This window comes from Limanda limanda, chromosome 20 (genome assembly GCF_963576545.1).
Source record: "Limanda limanda chromosome 20, fLimLim1.1, whole genome shotgun sequence".
Lineage (NCBI taxonomy): Eukaryota > Metazoa > Chordata > Actinopteri > Pleuronectiformes > Pleuronectidae > Limanda > Limanda limanda.
Window position 1 is genome coordinate 13,694,459 of NC_083655.1, and position 18,782 is coordinate 13,713,240.

Here is an 18,782-nt window from a genome sequence, read left to right on the forward strand (position 1 = left end):
ATGATGAATCGCTACACTACCCTGAGGCAGCTGGGTGATGGCACCTATGGCAGTGTGGTGATGGGGAGAAGCAACGAGTCCGGAGAACTGGTGGCTATCAAGAGGTGAGGATGATAACCATTTAACTTTAAACACACTAGTCATCAGGATATAGTTTTCATCAGTAACAATGTAACAAATGTCCAGTATATATCCGATTACTATCTCAATATACCGATCAGATGGGAGACACAACACATAATTGATCTACCTCAAAATTGTTTCCCTGTTTATTAGGTGTTCTCTGCTCATAAAGAGAAGTTTAAAACCCCAACCTTTAAAAGAAATAATGTGACAATTATCAACAGAATTATAACAATAATAACGTTGTTTGTATAGCACGTTTCAAAAAAGACTTTGCAAAGTGATTCACAAAGAGGAAATAATGAAAACAAGAAGCAAATTGATAAAATGTGGTTTAAAATCAATGACAGCAAATGATATAGTACAACATCATTGAAAAGTAATGGCAAAAGAAAAGGATTAAAGATACATATGAAAATGCAAATCAAATATTGAGAACGACTGATACCGACATTTTTATCTTGATATAATATTTCGCCATGTCGTATGATTCACAGTTACTTTGTTAGTCTCTAGTTTTAAAAGTTGATTTATGTTATAGTGAAGTCGTATTTAAAAGGGAAACAGTACATATCAGGGAACCTACTGAATGTCCTGCGGGATGAACAAGCTAAATTCTAATGTAGCCCATTGAGCGCACCCCTCGTATCCATGAAATATTGTTTAAAAGCTTCAATAATCATCAAGATGAAGATAGTGAGAAATTGAATGAAAGATTAGAGAAGAATATCCTATTTGAATTTGACAATATTACCAAACTCTCCTACACAGAGCATATAAAGTCTTTGTTTAAGTTAACATAATTACATTTAGGGAATTCTTCACTATGAACCCAAATACACTAAGTTTTTTAAGTCTCACAACCTTTTAAACCAATACGTTTATATATGTTGCCTGGTGAAAACGGATCTTTTGGGCAGATGATGTACTAAATATTCATAAACTCGTATTTGTTTGATGAACTATGTCTTTGATGAAATACAGCATAAGAAATTCAAAGTGACTCCCCGGGCGGAGGTTTTCAATGGTTTCCTGCCATCACCAAGGCAAACAAACCGGCTTTCATGGCTTTGTTTCAGCAGCGTGGCAGCAGGGTTCAATAATAGATGAGGAACCTGGGAGATGTGTCCACCCAGTTGATCATTCGGTTACCATGCAAGACAATACCTGTGGTGACCGTGAAAGGGAGTGAAAGTAGAAGGGGGTGTGTCAGGTTGCTGACATTGTAGAAGGAAGGCGCCCAGACAGGAGAAAATAGATATCTGGAAGTTCTGTAACTCTCACATAAATCCAGAGGGAGGGGAACTATCGTAAAAGATGCTCCATATCCAAGCTGGTTGTGTGGTGTTTTCATGTATTTAGCAGCACAACGTGTGTTTTGAGTTTGTCAATGGGTCAGAAATTAATATGTGAAGCCCGTAACATTGAAAACGTCAATTCACTTCACGTCAAAATACAGAGGTGTTGGAGGTTTGCTCATGATATGAAATGAGCTGAAGTCAGAGACGTGTCAAAAGAGCTGAATTATTGATGCAGCCACACAACACAATTTTGCAAAGACGGTGACCATATGTTGGGTGTAATTTATACCGCCTGCCTTCCTGATGTTATCTCTTACTCTTGGCATATGCATATATCCACATCTATGTTTTGTCTTTCATAGGATGAAGAGGAAGTTTTATTCATGGGAGGAATGCATGAACCTAAGAGAAGTAAAGGTAAGGACAGAGATACGTTAAGGGGCTTTCACACCTGCCTGTTTTTTTCCAGACTTCAGACTTTTTCAGTTCAGTCCAAACCAAAGTAACAGGTTTTTAAAAAATTTAATCCGACCAAAAGAGGTTTCGGTCTGGATCAAATGAATCATGGTGTATATCGTTTGTATGAACAACAACTGTTTAAAAAATACTGTAAGTCCCAACTTTCCAAAATGCCTCGTTTGTGTACAATGAGATTTAAAACGTGTTGCACATCACTAAAATTCAACATTCATAACTAGTATATCACTATTTAATTCAGAACTGTGAGCCAGTGTTCCTAATCTCAGGTATTTCCCATTTTCTAGCTGTAAACATTAAACGCCGTTGCACAGCAAATCTGTGAGATGTATCCATTATAGTCTTGATATCAAACATGCGCAAGAACTCTTTTTTTTTTCTCCCTCTCCCGGGGTGTGTCACGACAGTCACTGAAGAAGCTGAACCATGCAAATGTTGTGAAACTGAAGGAGGTCATCAGAGAGAACGATCACCTCTACTTTGTGTTCGAGTACATGAAGGAGAACCTCTACCAGCTTATGAAGGACAGGTAAGAAGCAAAACATCACCCTTGATGGCGATATCTTTGGTAGAGCCTGACCGAGGTATTATGGGGGGCGATGGTGATTTATTTGGTGGGAATTCTATATTGACAAATGTGCTGGTATATCACAAACCTATATATCACACCTACAGCCCAAAATTGGCAAGATGTCGTTATCAAAGCCTTATGACTAAGAAATGTTATTAAGGATTGATATTTTACAGTTCAAACATAAACTTGGTAACTATAAATAGTTATTAATAAAAATACAAATACAACCACATGTATAGCAAAGAAAAACATATTTTTTAATGTAAAATGTAAACGTAAATGCACATCTTGTGTGCATTGTTTATTCTGTAAAATAAACATTTTCATATCTGCAAACATAAACCCAGATACTGAGATATGGGCTTATTTTGATTCGCCCATGGGCTCTAATGCTTGGCCATACGCAAGTGTGTTTGTGGAAGTTCTGGTTTTACCGGGAGACAGTAATGTGTTTTTTGTGATTTGTTTTTCAGCATATTGACCAGTTCTTCTATGTGCACAACATTAGCGGGTTAATTGGAATAATATCCATTTTATGTTTCCAGAAAAAAATTGTTCCCCGAGTCAGCTATAAGAAACATAAGCTTTCAGATATTACAAGGCCTGTCGTTTATTCACAAACATGGTAGGTGTACATGTTCTCCTCTTGCCTCGTGCATGGGAGCGGCTGCATACTGCAAGATTCAATGAAGAGCTCTATAAAGTCAAATTAGAGAGGTCACTATAAATTACGAATATTTCAACCTGCCTCATCAAATTGGCGATTAGCTGATCAGAATCTTGGAGTTTGTGAACCCTCCATAACTGCCTCATTCATCCTGACTCTCTGATCTTCGTTTCTCTAACTAACGGATGTGTGGATAACTCCTATGTTGGGTAGGAAGTTTTCAAACTCTTACGCGAGTGAGAAAATCCACACTCGTTCAACAAGCTGGCAAGTGTCTCACCCATAACCCATGCTTCCACACATCCAGTTGAAATGCATGCGCTTTTCCTCCCTTTTTAACATCTTTTCTTTCATGTATCTGTCTTTCCTCTCTTTTTCTTCTTCCTCTTTGGTCTGCAACTAGAGAGAATAAGATGTTCTCAGAGAATGAAATTAGGAACATGATGTTTCAAGTGCTGTCTGGGCTGGTATTTGTACATAAGCATGGTAAGAGGCTTTACTCTCTCACTCTTGTTCAGAAAGACGCTTGACCTGTAGCTTGGATGCTGTGTTTTGCAATAGTTAGAAGTCAATGTGACCTTCACCGACGAGTATAAGGGACATTTAAAATAAAGACGTGATGTGTCATTTTACATGGGGCGATCAGAGGATCAGCCTGTTGCCTTCGTTAAAGTGAGGAATGTGAATCATCCTGTTCAGTTGTACTTTAGGTTGTCCTTATAACAAAATGCATAATATTTTGGCATTTCAAGACTCAAAGACTTCTCAAAATCTCTGAAATTTATTGGATTTCTTTTATTATGGCCCTAATACTATGTCGGAACCCTCAGACAGACTCATATTTCTTCATTGTGGATGTCTATGAGGTAATGTAGCTTAATGCATGAGTTTAGATATATTCTATATAAACCTGGGCCAAGACATATTTGTTTGTGACATCAAACTTTGTAACTTCTCAAGGTTTAAACTTGATTAATTAATTTTCACTTTACCTGAGCTTGATGGTAGAAATGAGGTTGCAGCCAAATTTACAATTCACCTTCATAAGCAACCATCACAACTAAACATAACTAAAATCACTGGGTTAATGTTAAGAAGAAGTACAACAATCGATTGTGGTTCCATGCAATCTAGTAAGAACCTTTTTACTTGCTCCTCTATTTTTTTCCCGTTCTTTTTGAATTTTACTCATCATTTGCACTAAAAGAGTAGCATGCTTCTACAGAGTCGTGTGTAGGTAATCTCAGTTCTCTAAAAGCGTGTTGTTAACTGTTCTACAGGCTTCTTCCATCGAGACATGAAGCCGGAGAATCTGCTGTGCATGGGTCCAGAACTGATCAAAATAGCAGATTTTGGTCTGGCCAGAGAGATCCGCTCCAAACCTCCCTACACAGACTACGTATCAACCAGATGGTGAGAGGAGCTTCCAGACATCAGTAGCCATCGAAACTTAAAATAAAAAAGAATGTCCACACATCTATTACAGTTTGTTCGAGCTATTAACCTAGAAATAAGTTAGACTCATTGTGAAACTGTTGCAGGTCGGAGGACATCAGCTGAGTAGGGGGGGCCCTTCATATGTGGCCCAAATGAACAGGGTCTTTCATTTGGGTCATAAATATTTGTTTATGGCTTGTTTATCTCAGCACTGTTGAGTATTATGTTTTTGTATTTTCTCGGTGAAGGTATCGTGCTCCAGAGGTCCTGCTCAGGTCGTCTACCTACAGCTCTCCTATTGACATGTGGGCTGTGGGCTGCATCATGGCTGAACTCTACACACTCAGGCCTCTTTTCCCTGGGAACAGTGAAGTGGATGAGATCTTCAAGATCTGCCAAGTCCTGGGCACCGTCAAAAAGGTGAGAAGAGGCGGAATGGAGAGAGCAGGGAATGCAAACACTTGGTGGAATGATGCGGTATGGGTCAGGAGAGACCCAAGTATAGTTTGGCGCAGATCCAGGATTTTTAACTTTGTAACATTTTCAGGCATTTTTCCAGATATTCATGGATCTTGATGAAAAGAAATGAGGCACGTTTAGGGGAGTTATCATTTTAGAGCATAGGACAAGATGGTGATTATATAGCTTGTGTAATTTGGTTTAGCTCCAAATAAGAAATTTGAATCTATTGAATTTAAATGTGGTTGAAGAAGGGGACTGTTGGGCCTTAACAGAGGTTTCTAGTTTAGTAGAATGTATACTTAGAAATATTTAACATTAAACCTCAAGCTGATTCACAAAAATATAAATACTAGTGAAACAAAATCTCTATTTCATTCTTACGAATTTATATAGTCACGTGTAACCATCCATTTTTCTCCATTAGATGGATTGGCCTGAGGGCTACCAACTAGCTTCTGCGATGAACTTCCGCTTCCCCCAGTGTGTGCCCACCCACCTGAAGACCCTGATACCCAACGCCAGCAATGAGGCCATCGCCCTGATGAGGGACATGATGCAGTGGGACCCCAAAAAGAGACCCACTGCCGTGCAGGTAGGCACAGAGACGCTTCACATCTACACTGGATTACAGCCAATAATGCAAATAAGACAGTTGTGTGGCTAAAAGTCTGTAAAATATGGTGATGTGATATTTATCTATCTGGGCGGGCCGCCTAAGTAAACCTTGCTGCAGGTCTGAGCATACAGGGAGGTTCTATGGTTGTTATCCATGTTGTTTGTATGTTCAGGTTTTAAATAAGTGCCAGTGGTTACAGAAAATTCAGAAGAACAGATTAGCAAAGTATTCCTATCTTTCTCTCGCTAGGCCCTGCGTTACCCGTACTTCCAGGTAGGCCAAGTGTTGGGGCCTCGTCCTCAAAGCCAGGACGTCAAAAAAGTCCAAGCCAGGCCACCAGCCCAGAAGCAGACCTCCGAGACCAAGAATGATAACCAGCAGTCTTCATCCGAGTCCAAAGGCTCAACCCCCTCAATTAAAAATCATCATCATCAGCAGCAGCAGAAGCAGCAGCACCATCATCATCATCAGCCTCTTCAGCAGATCCCCCTTCCTCAAGCCGAGAGTAAACCAGGAGCTGTCCGCCATGCAGTGAGTGTGTCTGTGTGCCTCAGAGAGTTAATGGCAGCATTCTGTGTTTTATAAGCATGAAGGGACTCAAGATTCTGTAGATAGAGAACATTCTGAAGGGCACCTAGTCCAAATGTGACAGTTTGTGTGGTTACTTTATATATCTCTCCCTTCTGCAGAAAGCATCCCAGGGCAGTGAAAACAGTGCCGGGGGTGGCGGGATGGGGGGGCTGAGGAACAGTCGCCGGCGCTGGGGCCAGACTGGGGCCAAGACCTTGGATAGCTGGGAGGAAACAGACCAGTTAGAAAACACAGCCTCTAACTCCAAGAAACCGAGCCTGGGAAACGCAGAGGAGGAGAGGAGCTCTAAGGAGCACCACTCACAGTAAGTACCACCATGTCTGCATAGAACTGGATTAGCAATTGGACGAATGCAATCATTGAAAAGTCAGAGGATCCGGACTAAACAACTTTGGTGTGAAAGCCTTCTTAATGTGATGCATAACGTTCTGTCTGGTTTCTGTTTTCAGGCCCAAGGAGCAGAAACCTCTGTATTCCTTCAGCACAGTCACTAAGCTGCCCAACAATGTGAAGGTTGGTCAGGTGGACAACAGTCTTCCAGGATCCGCAGCACGGCAGCACTACCTCAGCCAGTCACGTTACCTGCCTGGTAAGTCCGCACGGCTACAGCCAATCATCGGGAGCGTGCCTATGTTCCCACAGCCCGATGTTCCCACATTTCTAATATTCATTACAAAATTAGGCCCTATGTTCCTACAGATCCCACATTTCTACCCCTGCCTGGTAGTTAAGGGTTCACCATTCCGTAGCTGGTGAACTCTAACCCTAACCCTAACCCTAAACTCTCTTGAGCTTAACACCGCTAACCCTAACCCTAACCCTAAACTCTCTTGAGCTCAACACCCCTAACCCTAACCCTAATTTTCAGAAAAATCTAGAAAATGTGGGAACATAGGGCTGTGAGAACATCGGGACTAATTTTTTTAAATAAATCTGGGAACCTGGGCTGTGGGAATATAGGGCCGAACTTTCAAAATTGTCAGGGAAAAAAAAATCCTTAGAAATGTGGGAACATAGGGCTGACCCCCAATCATCAATCATCTTTATCTCCGCATTGAGGTCAACATAACTTGGTTTCTGTGTCATGATAAGATAGGAAACCTATATAGATAAAAATAAGAATAAATCAATAAGATCAAAATAGATATATTATGTGCAATAATAATAAACAAATACAATATAGATCATTATTCTATACATGTGTAATTATGTATTCATGCAATGTGTCTCTTAATATAATTTGTTACCCTGCAGAGAAAATTGCAAATATAGATTTTATTTTAAAACATATTAATAAGTAAAATTAAAAATATTATCATAGTAAAACTGTGGGAGTAAATCATGTGAATCACAGATTACGTAGCTGGATTACAGGCATTACAAATGACTGAACTGCTGTTTGCATGGCGTCTCATCTTCTCTCTAACTCAAGTTGCCCTCCTGCTGCTTTTAGGTTTGATTGGCAAAAATCAGACGACCTCCTCGGGCGATAAGGAGATGAGCGCCATGACGCTGCGGGATCTGTGGGAGACGTCCTCTAGCAATGTGAACAAACCACTTGCTCCCGTTGGAGGAGGATTATCCGTCACCAGAACCAATGCAGGTGAGCGGATGGAGTTTGGAGGAGTTGATTTGAAAAAAATCATATAAATTATAACTACAGTAGCTTATAGAGCTCCTATTTCTAAGAACACATTTTTCGAAATAAGAGAAATTAAAAATCAAAGGTCTTTTAATGCAAGTTTCCTATATTGCATTAAGGAACGGGTCTGTTTTTGGCATCAGTACAAGTCTTCAGCAACGTAAAAAATGACGCTGTGACTCGTCTCATTTCGTCAGGTGGTAGAAACCTGGCAACTGTCACTGTCATCCACCGCTACACGATATGAGATTGTCCTCTGTGACACTAAAGCCGTAAATGTTTATGACGCTGCTAATGTCTCCTGATCAGTAGTTACGGGGCCACGGACAAAGCCGTTTCAGGGGTGGGCCTAAGTGTCTGCGAATTTAGAGATGGGAGCCCTCTAAAAATCATTTGTCATGTAGACAGACACACAATATGACTCCCCGCTGTGCTCCCTCCTTCGCTCTCCTCCGTCTCTTTCTTTGCCCTCGTCTCTCCCTCCCCATTGCTTATGCATGAGATTAAGAATGTCCGTATAAGATCAAGTGTTTGAAATGGCCCCCTGCTCATTTGGCCCACCTCCCCGGCATTTAAACACACGCACCAGCATGTTTGTGATATTTCTGTTTTCTCATCTATTTTTCTTATTTTACTCTGATTGCATGTCTTTCCTCTCCAACTCTCCTTTTTCCACCGTGAGAATAGAAGAGAGTTCCTCTAAGTCTGTGGATAGCCCACAAGAGAAAACGGTTGTTAAAGAAAGAATACTGGAGAAAATTGATCTCTCCAAAGGTACTTGAAGCAAATGACTTCATGAGAACTGTTTGCTGTATTTTATCCTTGTTAGCAATAGATAAAGTTAGATATGTGTTGATTGTAAGTGGCTAGCAATGCTACAGCTCTTTAGTGTACAAACTGTGTAGCTGTAGTTGGAGTAGATCACAACAGCAAGTGGCAACATTTATAACGGCTCTGGTTCTATTTAAGAGTTTTAAAGGTCCAGTGTGGGTCCAAGATTTAAATGAAAGGGATCTATGGACAGAAATTAAATATACAATAGTGTGTTTCATCTAAATTGTACTAATTGTAGTTTTCTTTAATCTAGAAGGTGCCCTTTTGTATTTAAATACTTTCTATTTACGTCAGGAGCGGGTCCTCTCTACGGAGGCCGCCATGTTTCTTACAGTAGCCCAGACTGGACAAACTTAACACAACTGACGACTGAAGGCTACCACAGGTTCTTGTTCACGTTTGGAAGGGAAGGGTGAGGTGAGGGGTATTCAGCTGCAACATGCAACTTCATCACTAGATGTCACTAAATTCTACACACTGAACCTTTAAGCCTGGAACCAGGTAGACAGGCATGGCCTTTTTTCTAACAACACAGCTGATACCATACAAAGTTGTGGCTTCTACAGGATAAAATATTATTGTTTCTCAATCTTGTAAATCTACCTTGGATGGTTGAAATATTGTGGTTTATAATCTAAATCTATACTCTACAGAAAATTAATGTTTTTCTACTTCTGGAACTAAGCTGTTGAGCTCTATGGATCGAGGGTAAAATGAGAAAAACTAACAACCAGCATGGCCTCTGATACAAGCAAGCCTCAGGTAGTCAGCCAGTGACTTAACATGAGAAAGAGAGCCAGCAGCTAAAAGCTCTGCTGGAGACGAGGGTATAAATACACAATTTAACCTGGGAACTAAGAACACCCGTTGCTAAATAGATGGTAAATTGCACTACAACCACAACAGCTTCATGTGGGAACAATGGGGCTCTCGACTAATTATACTGATAACCATCTGTGAGTGCTGGTGAAGCAGATCGATGGTGTCACTTGAGAAAAGTGAATGACTTCAATCACTCGGCCTTGTTCATCTGTTTTGGTCTTTTTGTTTTTTTCTTGTTGCATTTGCAACAACCAGTTCACACACAATTTACAAGAGCATCTACTAGATGTTAGCTTTTCTTCATTTGTATGTTTCTTGTCACCTCAATGTAGTTGTTGTTAACTTGTATATTATCTCTAAAGTGCCTACATATGAATATGCAGAATCTTTAGGAGAAGGTAAAAGATTTTGGTGCAGTTTCTAGTTTGACCAATCCAATAGAGAGTCTGTGTAGAAGTTGACTACATTGACTGAAACGCATCGGCTATCTGCTTTTTAATTTATCGGCATTCATATGCAGATAGCCGTTAATGGAGATTGGTCAAAATGTCAACTGGACCTAAAACACCCACAAAAAGTATCACTGTCAACATTTGAGTCGGACTGTTAATGGTGTACGTGAATGGAAGGCGGAGTCTTGGCCACTCATAGCCAAAATATTGGCCGTTGCCCCAAAGGACTTTAGCCATTGGCCTCCATGCTAGGTGGGTACCTAAAACAAAATATACAAAAAACACTAACTATGTCTTTCTTCTCTTGTACAGGGAACTTTGTAAGCACCAAGTACAACCTCTCAGGCGGTTACATGCCTTCATTCCAAAAGAAAGAGGTGGGCTCAGTGGGGCAGAGAATCCAACTTGCTCCTTTGGCTGGGCAGCACGCAAGTAAGGACGCATTTCATCTATGTCAATGTGCCAGCCTGATGATTCTTGATACTTTTAGCCAGATCACCTCGGATCTGATCTGAGATAAATCCAACACTATTTCCCCCTGAAGTTCCTCATTTCTGCTCACTGCATTATCGTCCCCCACTTGGCCATTATACCTGGTTTCCTGCATTCAGTTTCCACTTCCCCACTTATTTCCATGTTTTCTCTCACTGGTACTACTTGCTACTCTTTCTTCACTCTTTCAGTCAATCTCTCTTCCTCTCCTGATAACAAAAAAGACAAAGCTATAGCTACAAAGCCCAAGCCCACATCCAACTCATCTTTGAGTGAAAGCAATGAAGGTATTGTCACTTTCTCGTTGCCACATATACATAGGGTACTGCAAATATATAAATATTGCTATACCTCAAATCTTAGCGTTTGCCGCTTCAAACATTGTCAGCATTTCAGTGGAAAAAGTTGTCCATTGTTTTCTACTGCATTAAATATAGGAATGCTCTAAAAAAAATGGACCTGGCTACATACAGTAGATGTTGTTAGACTGACTGGCCTGTTCCTTACAGATTACGACGGATGGAAGAGGAGGACGGACGGGCCTCAGGCGAAGGGGAGCAGCTACTCAGCTCTGGGGAAAACCTCTGGGAGCCTCCTGACCAGAGCCCCTGCAGTACAGCCCGTCCACGGGAGAATGGACTGGACATCCAAGTATGGCGGAAATCGGTAGTTCTGGGGATAAAGGGACGCACAGACTTTTGCTTGTTGGGCGGCGTTGCCATGGGTACACAACTTTGAACCCTTTGAAAATGAAAACGAGCAGATTTTGGACCTTTTTCAAGCTCAAATCTAGAGGAAGTATGATCATTTTGTATGTTGCTCAAAAAAACAAAAAAAAGACTTCAAGGTGTGCATGACACATCCCACGTTCTTTGCTGATACATTTTTCATCAGGCAAGATCAACTACACTTATGCGGTCCGTATATTGTGGAAATGAAGGTTGCCATGAACCAAAACTGATCCTGTCTGCAAGACAATCCCTCTGTTTCCCTGGAGGATTCAGTGTGAGCCAATTCTACCGTTAGCAAATGTTCTAAGTAGGATTTAAATGTTGCATAGCTTTTTTTAAACTAGTTTTTAAATTGTCAAGTATTGTTTCACTACCCATGGACAAAGTGTTAACAGCCTTTTATCAACTGTTAATGCTGCATTCTCTCTGCTTTTATCCACCATAGTGTAGCCGCTAGATTGTCAGTGAAATGGCTAAAAGGCCAACATCCACTTACTCTAAATATTATGAGGTGACTTCAAACCTCTTTATGTTATGCAAAGCATAAACGGACAATTTTGTAAGCATTTTATACAAATAAATACTTGAAAGTTCATAGCATTCTTTTTTTTTTTTTTAAATAAAAGACACAGCAGACATTCTTATTATATAAACAAAGTACTATATTTCAAACATGTAACATGGGAAATATTTCAAAGATATTTTTAAACACTGAATGACACACGGCTCCTGAAGCAGACGATGGGATACACTTCACAATCTTCGCTTCTTCAGGACGGCTGGGGTTTCTGGAGCAACGAAATGCCAAGCTTCCCCACCATCACAAGACTGGGAGAAGATAACAGAGGTCGGATCAGAGCGATGGAAGATGTTCAACCACAACAAAATGAAAAAAGTCATGTTTTTTGTGTCACATTACGAGCAAGTTTCTATCAGAGATTAACAGCAAAGGGCCGGAGTCCTGTATGGCTCCATATTTGCCAACTCACACCAGCAAAGCTCCGTACCCGAACTGTTACTATCTCCTAATCAGGACCAATCAGGAGCCATAGGCTTTCAAAATAAAACAAATACTTACTGCTGACCAGGCTTCATTTTAGCTGATATAGATGTGAGATGATACTGCACAATAAATATAATTTCTGATTTCTCCATTAAAAAACGAAGACACATTGTAGTTCTCACCAAGAGTCCATCGATGTTTAGTTAATTTTTACACAGGCCAGAACTTTATATATTTTCTACCCGTTACAGATTTTTTCTGCAGATTACCCCAACAGTGAAATTACAGAATTGCTTCCACAGAGCAAAACACCACAACCTGTCCTTAGCACTTATCATTATTATTTCTCCAGTTTGTTCTGCATGCAATCCATATTAACAAATGAATGATACCTTGCTGCAGCCATCAAGCCCGCTGGCATGAACTTCCTGGACCCATAGAACCTCTTTCCCATTACGCCAGTCAGAGCTCCTGAAGTAGCTGGAACACAGTATGTGGTGGGAAATATTGATAAATGTTGACAAATACAGGATGAATGAAGACCACAGAGAAACACTGACGCTCTCAGGAAAGGGAGATCTCATTTCTCCACATGCAACATACACTTGCATGGGAAACAAAAGATTGTACCAACCGAGGGAAACCCAAATATTCTTGGGGTCGTTGGAGATCTGGTAGGCACCAAAACCTGAAAGGCCTCCGAAGAGGAGACCTGCAGCCAGAGAGGGGACACTGCCTGGAACAGACAACAGGCGTCAGGTCAACACCTGTATGTGACATCCACTGGAGACATGTATACACTGGTGTGGGGTTGATTTCAATGCACACAAATCATTGGATGGACGTGGAAACTGAGCCCTTCTCAGGGGGGGAGAGGTTATTGTGACTGGAGCTCACTGAACCGAGATTTTTGTGGGCAAATACCAATAGTAGGGAGTAAAAGAAAACCAATAATGAAATATTTAGATGAGGCTTTGATCAAATCCTTATGACAAAATATAACTGAGGCTTGATATTTTACAGTTTAAACGTACATTTGAATATAAAGAACTACAAATAACACAAATACAACCTTTAGTGTGGATAATACACATTTAAGAGAAATGAAGCATTTGAAGATACTGCAAAAAATTACTTCAAAGCATTCAAAAATACACAGGTAGGCACTGAAGTACCATGGCTGGTGTTCAAGTAATATGAATACCTGGGTACATCTACTTAAAGAGGAATAAGTTGATTTCTTTCTCTACAGCTGCTTCTGAATACCGGTTTGAAAAGTATTAACATGCAAATTAATCACACGAAAAAAGTACAAACCTTGTGTGCCAAGGCCTTAAAAGCATTGCTAAGTTTTCGTATTGGAAAACATTAACACAGATATCAAGATGTTCGCTACAGACTCATATGTACTGACTTTTATTGGCTAAACGATAGATTGGTCAGGTAAGATCTCGCTCACCTCTGGAAAATGTGAAATAAGCGACACAAACAAACACACACACGGTGCAACATCTACAATGACTTATTCACACACACGCTCCATACGGTAAAAGTTTGTTACCAAATTTGCAACAAATGCCGTGGCACCTTTGAATGTATTTGGTTTTAGACTTGTATTATACATTTATTGAATTGCAGTAAACTATTTCTACCTCGCTTTTATTTGAATTTAACTGTTGCACTGCTGAGCTGACCTGTTCCTCCTCATCCAATACGTGACAAATAAAACTTGAAAACTAGTTCCCAACGTACCTGCTTTGACGTAACCGATGACTCCTCCGGAAGCGATCAGCGCTGCGTACCCGTAACCGACCCAGTCCACAGACATGTTGGACACCTGTCAGGACACACACAACACACACACACACTTTATACAGTGCACACTTGCCCTTCAGGTCAAGGTCACTTCTTGCTGTTGTTGACTTACACGAGTGAGAGGTTCTGCAGGAGGGAGAGAGAGCTGCGACCAGGAGCTGCAGGAGAGGACGAGCTGAACCAACAGGAGACACAGGAGCATTATAGTGCATGTACACACACACACACACACACACACACACTCTCTCTCTAAACAGGAGTGTGTTCACTAAATAGTTACACTGTGGCCTCAAGGGCGAGCACGTGTGCGTGTCTGGCTTCGTTAGATAAGAATATAACTGACAGTTCCACCGAGCCTTAGCTTGAACTAGCTTCACACACACACACACACACACACACATAGGACATATACACACCCGGTCCTCAGTCCGATGGAGGAACATGTGTCTTTATGTATATGACAGTCGGAGCTTTACATGTTCAACAATGGGTAAACATTGATATAAATATAAACACATACAACCTTGGGTTCTTCTGCTTCTCCTCTGTCACGACCAGCAGATGCAGCCTGTTCCTAGTCGAGCACTAATTATTGGTGCACAAGTTCCGTGCAGCGGGATGTATGATGGGAAATGTAGGCGCCAGTCGCTAAGAGGCTGGGTTTCTACCATACACTGTATATGGTTTCTACACTACAACTACTACATCCACTACAAATAAAGATAATAGTAGGCTTATATTGAGAATAAAACTGTTCATATTTACTAGGATTATATTTAGTTTTTTCTCGAACAGGGTGTCTATAAAAATAACTACTACTACTACTAATAATAATAATAATAATGTTCCAATCTCATATGATTACATGATATTTTGTTATGTTTATCTTAAATTTATCAAATATTTTTTGCTTAATATTATATCTCTATATCTCATAATGACAAATGTGTTTTTTTATAAGGAATGCAACTTTCTTATGAATCAAAAGCAAAAAAAATCCTATTTACAAAAGTATTTGGACCCTTTGCTGCCATCTGTGGCACAGGCACATCCTGTTTGCTGTAATTATCATAGAGTTATATGCTCAAGATGATTGTAGTCCTCCTGTAGCAAAGTTAATAGACAGCACATACAAGGTTTACACGGCATCTCTGGACAAAAACAAGTCATGTAATCCAAGGAACTGTCACTGGACTGCTGAGAGAATATTCAGAGCAAGCTCTTGGCAGGAGCCACTCTTGACTTACATGACATCTTATTTGGACTTTGCTCGGCAGTATTTAATACAATACGGGTTAATATATCTCTTTGGTGAAGTATGGTGGTGTCAACCCCATCCACAGTCGGTGTTACTCTGTAGCAATGGACTGGGCTGGATGAAACATATAAAGGTGATGAAAACCTGCTGCATAGTGCCTGAGACTGTGGTGATGGTTCACCTATCCGGATACAAATTATTCAATGAGGAAAACACCGGAGAGGCAGCAGGACTCTTAGACAGTCCTCAGAGTTAAACATCTGTGCAAAGACCTGAGGAGATGAGCTAACAGACGCTTTCCATCCAGTCTGATGGAGTTTAGGAGGATTTGCTGCAAATAAGCTAATTTCTTAAAATGGGACCTCACTTTTCCTAAAATAGATGCAGGTAAAAGGTTCTGTAGTTCTTCTCTTCTTGTTGTGCTTTTCCAGTCCTGATGACTGCTCACCTTTCAGTACAGCTTTTGCCACTCACACACACATACTGTGAAGCACTCTCTCTATCATACATCACTCGTATACTGTGGCAACTTGTGGCATTGTCCAAGAACACTTTGGCACTTTTAATGAGGGAAACTGGGATCGAACCGCCAACCTTCTGGTCAGTGGACGACTCACTCTACCTCATGAGCCTCACAGCCGACCCAAATGTAAGCCAATGGGGAAATAAAAGTCAATTTGATCAATTTACTATATACTATTACTATCAAACCTTAAAGTACAATGGGGTGTGCAAAAAATAAAGGTCTCTTCCTATTTTCTCAAGCCACTATATATTTAAATATATTGACTATACATACACACACACAAACACATTGGAAAGCGTCTTAATCTCCTGTATGAGTGGAGTGTGTGAAACTGAACCTTGTCAATTTATAAAACTATATTCTAGTCTATATTTTTATCAGTTAAACTGTTGAAGCCTCAGTCACTCAATGGAGGCTGGTGTCCTGTTCACGACCACAAGATGGCGCCACAGGATTACCTTAGGTTTTACTGTGTTTCGGGACAAATCCCCCCAAACGACGTCCTAACTGTACTTGATTGTTCCCCCTCTGTGAATATATCCAAATATGTTTTCATTTCTCTTATTTAGAAAATGTCCCTTTTGATACACAGACTTCCCTTTGGAACTTTCACTCACTGTGCACACATGCTCATGGTTTCCAGCTACCTGCCACACTGTGTGTCCCTGCTCTCCTCCTGCAGGAAGATGGCGCTAGTGTACAACTTTTTCACAGCCTTTCATATGATGGGGGATGGGGGGGGCCTGAAAACTCACTCATCTGTCACCAATCTCATATTTTATGAGGCTACACGGGGCTTTTGTACCTGAAGTGGCTGTGACGGGATTGTTGGTGTCATCAGACACAAAATCTGCAACAAATCCCACTGTGTGTCTTTTCTTACAGGTGATATTCCAAATCCAATTTCTCAAAATGTTGGGGGTTAAGGATGTAGCGTCACCACTGATCAGTATTTTAAAAGCAAAAGGGAAGGAGCAGAAACCATGAAGGGGTGAGGAAAAGCCTAGCCTACTGGAACATTTTTGGCACCTCGAATTACGCATTAATTACGCACGAAATTACGCATAATAATAGTAATAATAATAATAATAATAATAATAATACACACATCAGTGTCATTTATTTCAGTAGGAATGGCTGTACAAGGTGCCTGAGGTGCAACCGTCTATTAAACACAGCCTCGCCGTTTTCGCAAGCTGAACGTTGCCGGAGGCCCCGTGCCATGGTGGAAGTGCTTGAAACCAAGCCCTAGACAAACACGGCTGGATATTCAAAAGGGACCCCGCGCTCTTGTCAGACAGTAACCTCACTCTCCGACAGCTCTGCGTTAAAACTCCACTCCTCCCCAAAGTGCACAGAGCCCCCCAAACAATATTTCAGATCCTCCTCCCACCTCCCTCTCTCCCCTGCTTTTGTCCAGGCCTGGTAGAGGTCTGGGTCTATATAGCTGCAGGTATTGTTCAGTTATTGTGCAGTTAAAATGTCTGCGCCTTTTGAAGTCAGACATGAAGGCTTTGTTTTAAACATTAGCACCAGAAGAGAAAATCTATAGATGCATGTGTGGAATTATATATTTGGGGGGAAAATATGAACTATAAATGGTTTATTGGGGGGAAATAAAAAGAGAAAGTTTTTTTTCCTGTGAGAAGTTTGTCCAGCATTCTCTGATCATGCATGAAATGTGTTTCATGTCAGTGTCTGAAGTGGAGAAGCATCCGTACAGCTGTCTGCTGGAGACGGGCTCCGCAGCTCTGTGTGTGTGTCTGTGTGTGTGTGTGTGTGTGTGTGTGTGTGTGTGTGTGTGTGTGTGTGTGTGTATGTGTGTGTGTCTGTGTGTTTTCTCTGAAAAAATGGGTTTTGTACTAAAGCTTGGACCATTATCACCTATGTGAGCACATATGTTGCACTGTGTGTGTGTGTATGTGTGTGTGTGTGTGTGTGTGTGTGTGTGTGTGTGTGTGTGTGTGTGTGTGTGTGTGTGTGTGTGTGTGTGTGTGTGTGTGTGTGTGCGCGCGTGTGCGTGTGTAAGAGAGAGACAGACAGACAGACATACAGACAGACAGACAGACAGACAGACAGACAGACAGACAGACAGACAGACAGACAGACAGACAGACAGACAGACAGACAGACAGACAGACAGACAGACAGACAGACAGACAGACAGACAGACAGACAGACAGACAGACAGACAGACAGACAGACAGACAGACAGACAGACAGACAGACAGACAGACAGAGAGAGAGAGAGAGAGAGAGAGAGAGAGAGAGAGAGAGAGAGAGAGAGAGGGAAAGCTCATTCGCTCTTGGCCCGAGGGGTCTACATAAGTATGTATTAGAAATAAACAGTGGATAAATAAATAATGACCCTCACAAAAGCAGGGGAGCTCTCTGTGCAGAAGTAATGATGTTGGCAGTTAACCTTCAAGTTTTTTAACTTGACACAGTTTCATTTGCGGCGAGAATTCATGTTTTCGTTCAAAGACAAAACGGTAAAAGAAAGAAAAGATGGATAGGCAAATTGACTTAAAGAACTTTAGGAGATCTGTTTGTTTTCACTCTTGCACTAGTTGAAGACAAACCTGTAAGAAAATGTTTAAACTTGATATTGTAACCTTATTTTATCCTCTTTAATTTGCAGGCATATTGTCAAAGAACTCCTCTTTATCATTGGTATATTTATTATATTGTTAATATAGTTTCCTGACTTTTCATGTGCACAACACAGATTTACTCACTTTCCATAAACATTTATCTCAGATGTTAATTCGCTTAATGCAAATAAATTGTCAGGATTTTTTACGGACAAGTGTAAATTTAAACATTTCTGCAAATATTTTTTATTCATAGCAGTGGCATTAATGTCATATAGAAAAAAAATAATTCCGGTTTTGTATTATAATTATTACCATTGGCTTAATAACACGAATACCTTGTTGTCTAGTACAAATTACATGAG

The 18,782-nt window shown here is 40.7% G+C and overlaps 2 protein-coding genes across 2 annotated transcripts; one reads left to right on the forward strand and one right to left on the reverse strand.

Annotated features, from left to right (window-relative positions):
• Nucleotides 1-11,160, forward strand: mak (male germ cell-associated kinase). Its single transcript, XM_061094155.1, has 15 exons — nucleotides 1-104; nucleotides 1,787-1,841; nucleotides 2,309-2,430; nucleotides 3,546-3,628; nucleotides 4,423-4,555; nucleotides 4,828-4,999; nucleotides 5,466-5,633; nucleotides 5,907-6,188; nucleotides 6,347-6,552; nucleotides 6,698-6,837; nucleotides 7,702-7,851; nucleotides 8,578-8,664; nucleotides 10,311-10,430; nucleotides 10,682-10,777; nucleotides 11,000-11,160. The coding sequence occupies exons 1-15, from the start codon at nucleotides 1-3 to the stop codon at nucleotides 11,158-11,160; spliced, it is 2,079 nt and encodes a 692-aa protein (XP_060950138.1).
• Nucleotides 11,161-11,859: 699 nt separating this feature from the next.
• On the reverse strand, nucleotides 11,860-14,624 carry tmem14ca (transmembrane protein 14Ca). The gene is made up of 6 exons (XM_061093896.1): nucleotides 14,563-14,624; nucleotides 14,152-14,214; nucleotides 13,977-14,061; nucleotides 12,859-12,960; nucleotides 12,617-12,704; nucleotides 11,860-12,049 (listed from the first exon to the last, which is right to left on the reverse strand). The coding sequence occupies exons 3-6, from the start codon at nucleotides 14,050-14,052 to the stop codon at nucleotides 11,992-11,994; spliced, it is 324 nt and encodes a 107-aa protein (XP_060949879.1). The 5' UTR covers nucleotides 14,053-14,061; nucleotides 14,152-14,214; nucleotides 14,563-14,624; the 3' UTR covers nucleotides 11,860-11,991.
• Nucleotides 14,625-18,782: the final 4,158 nt, after the last annotated feature.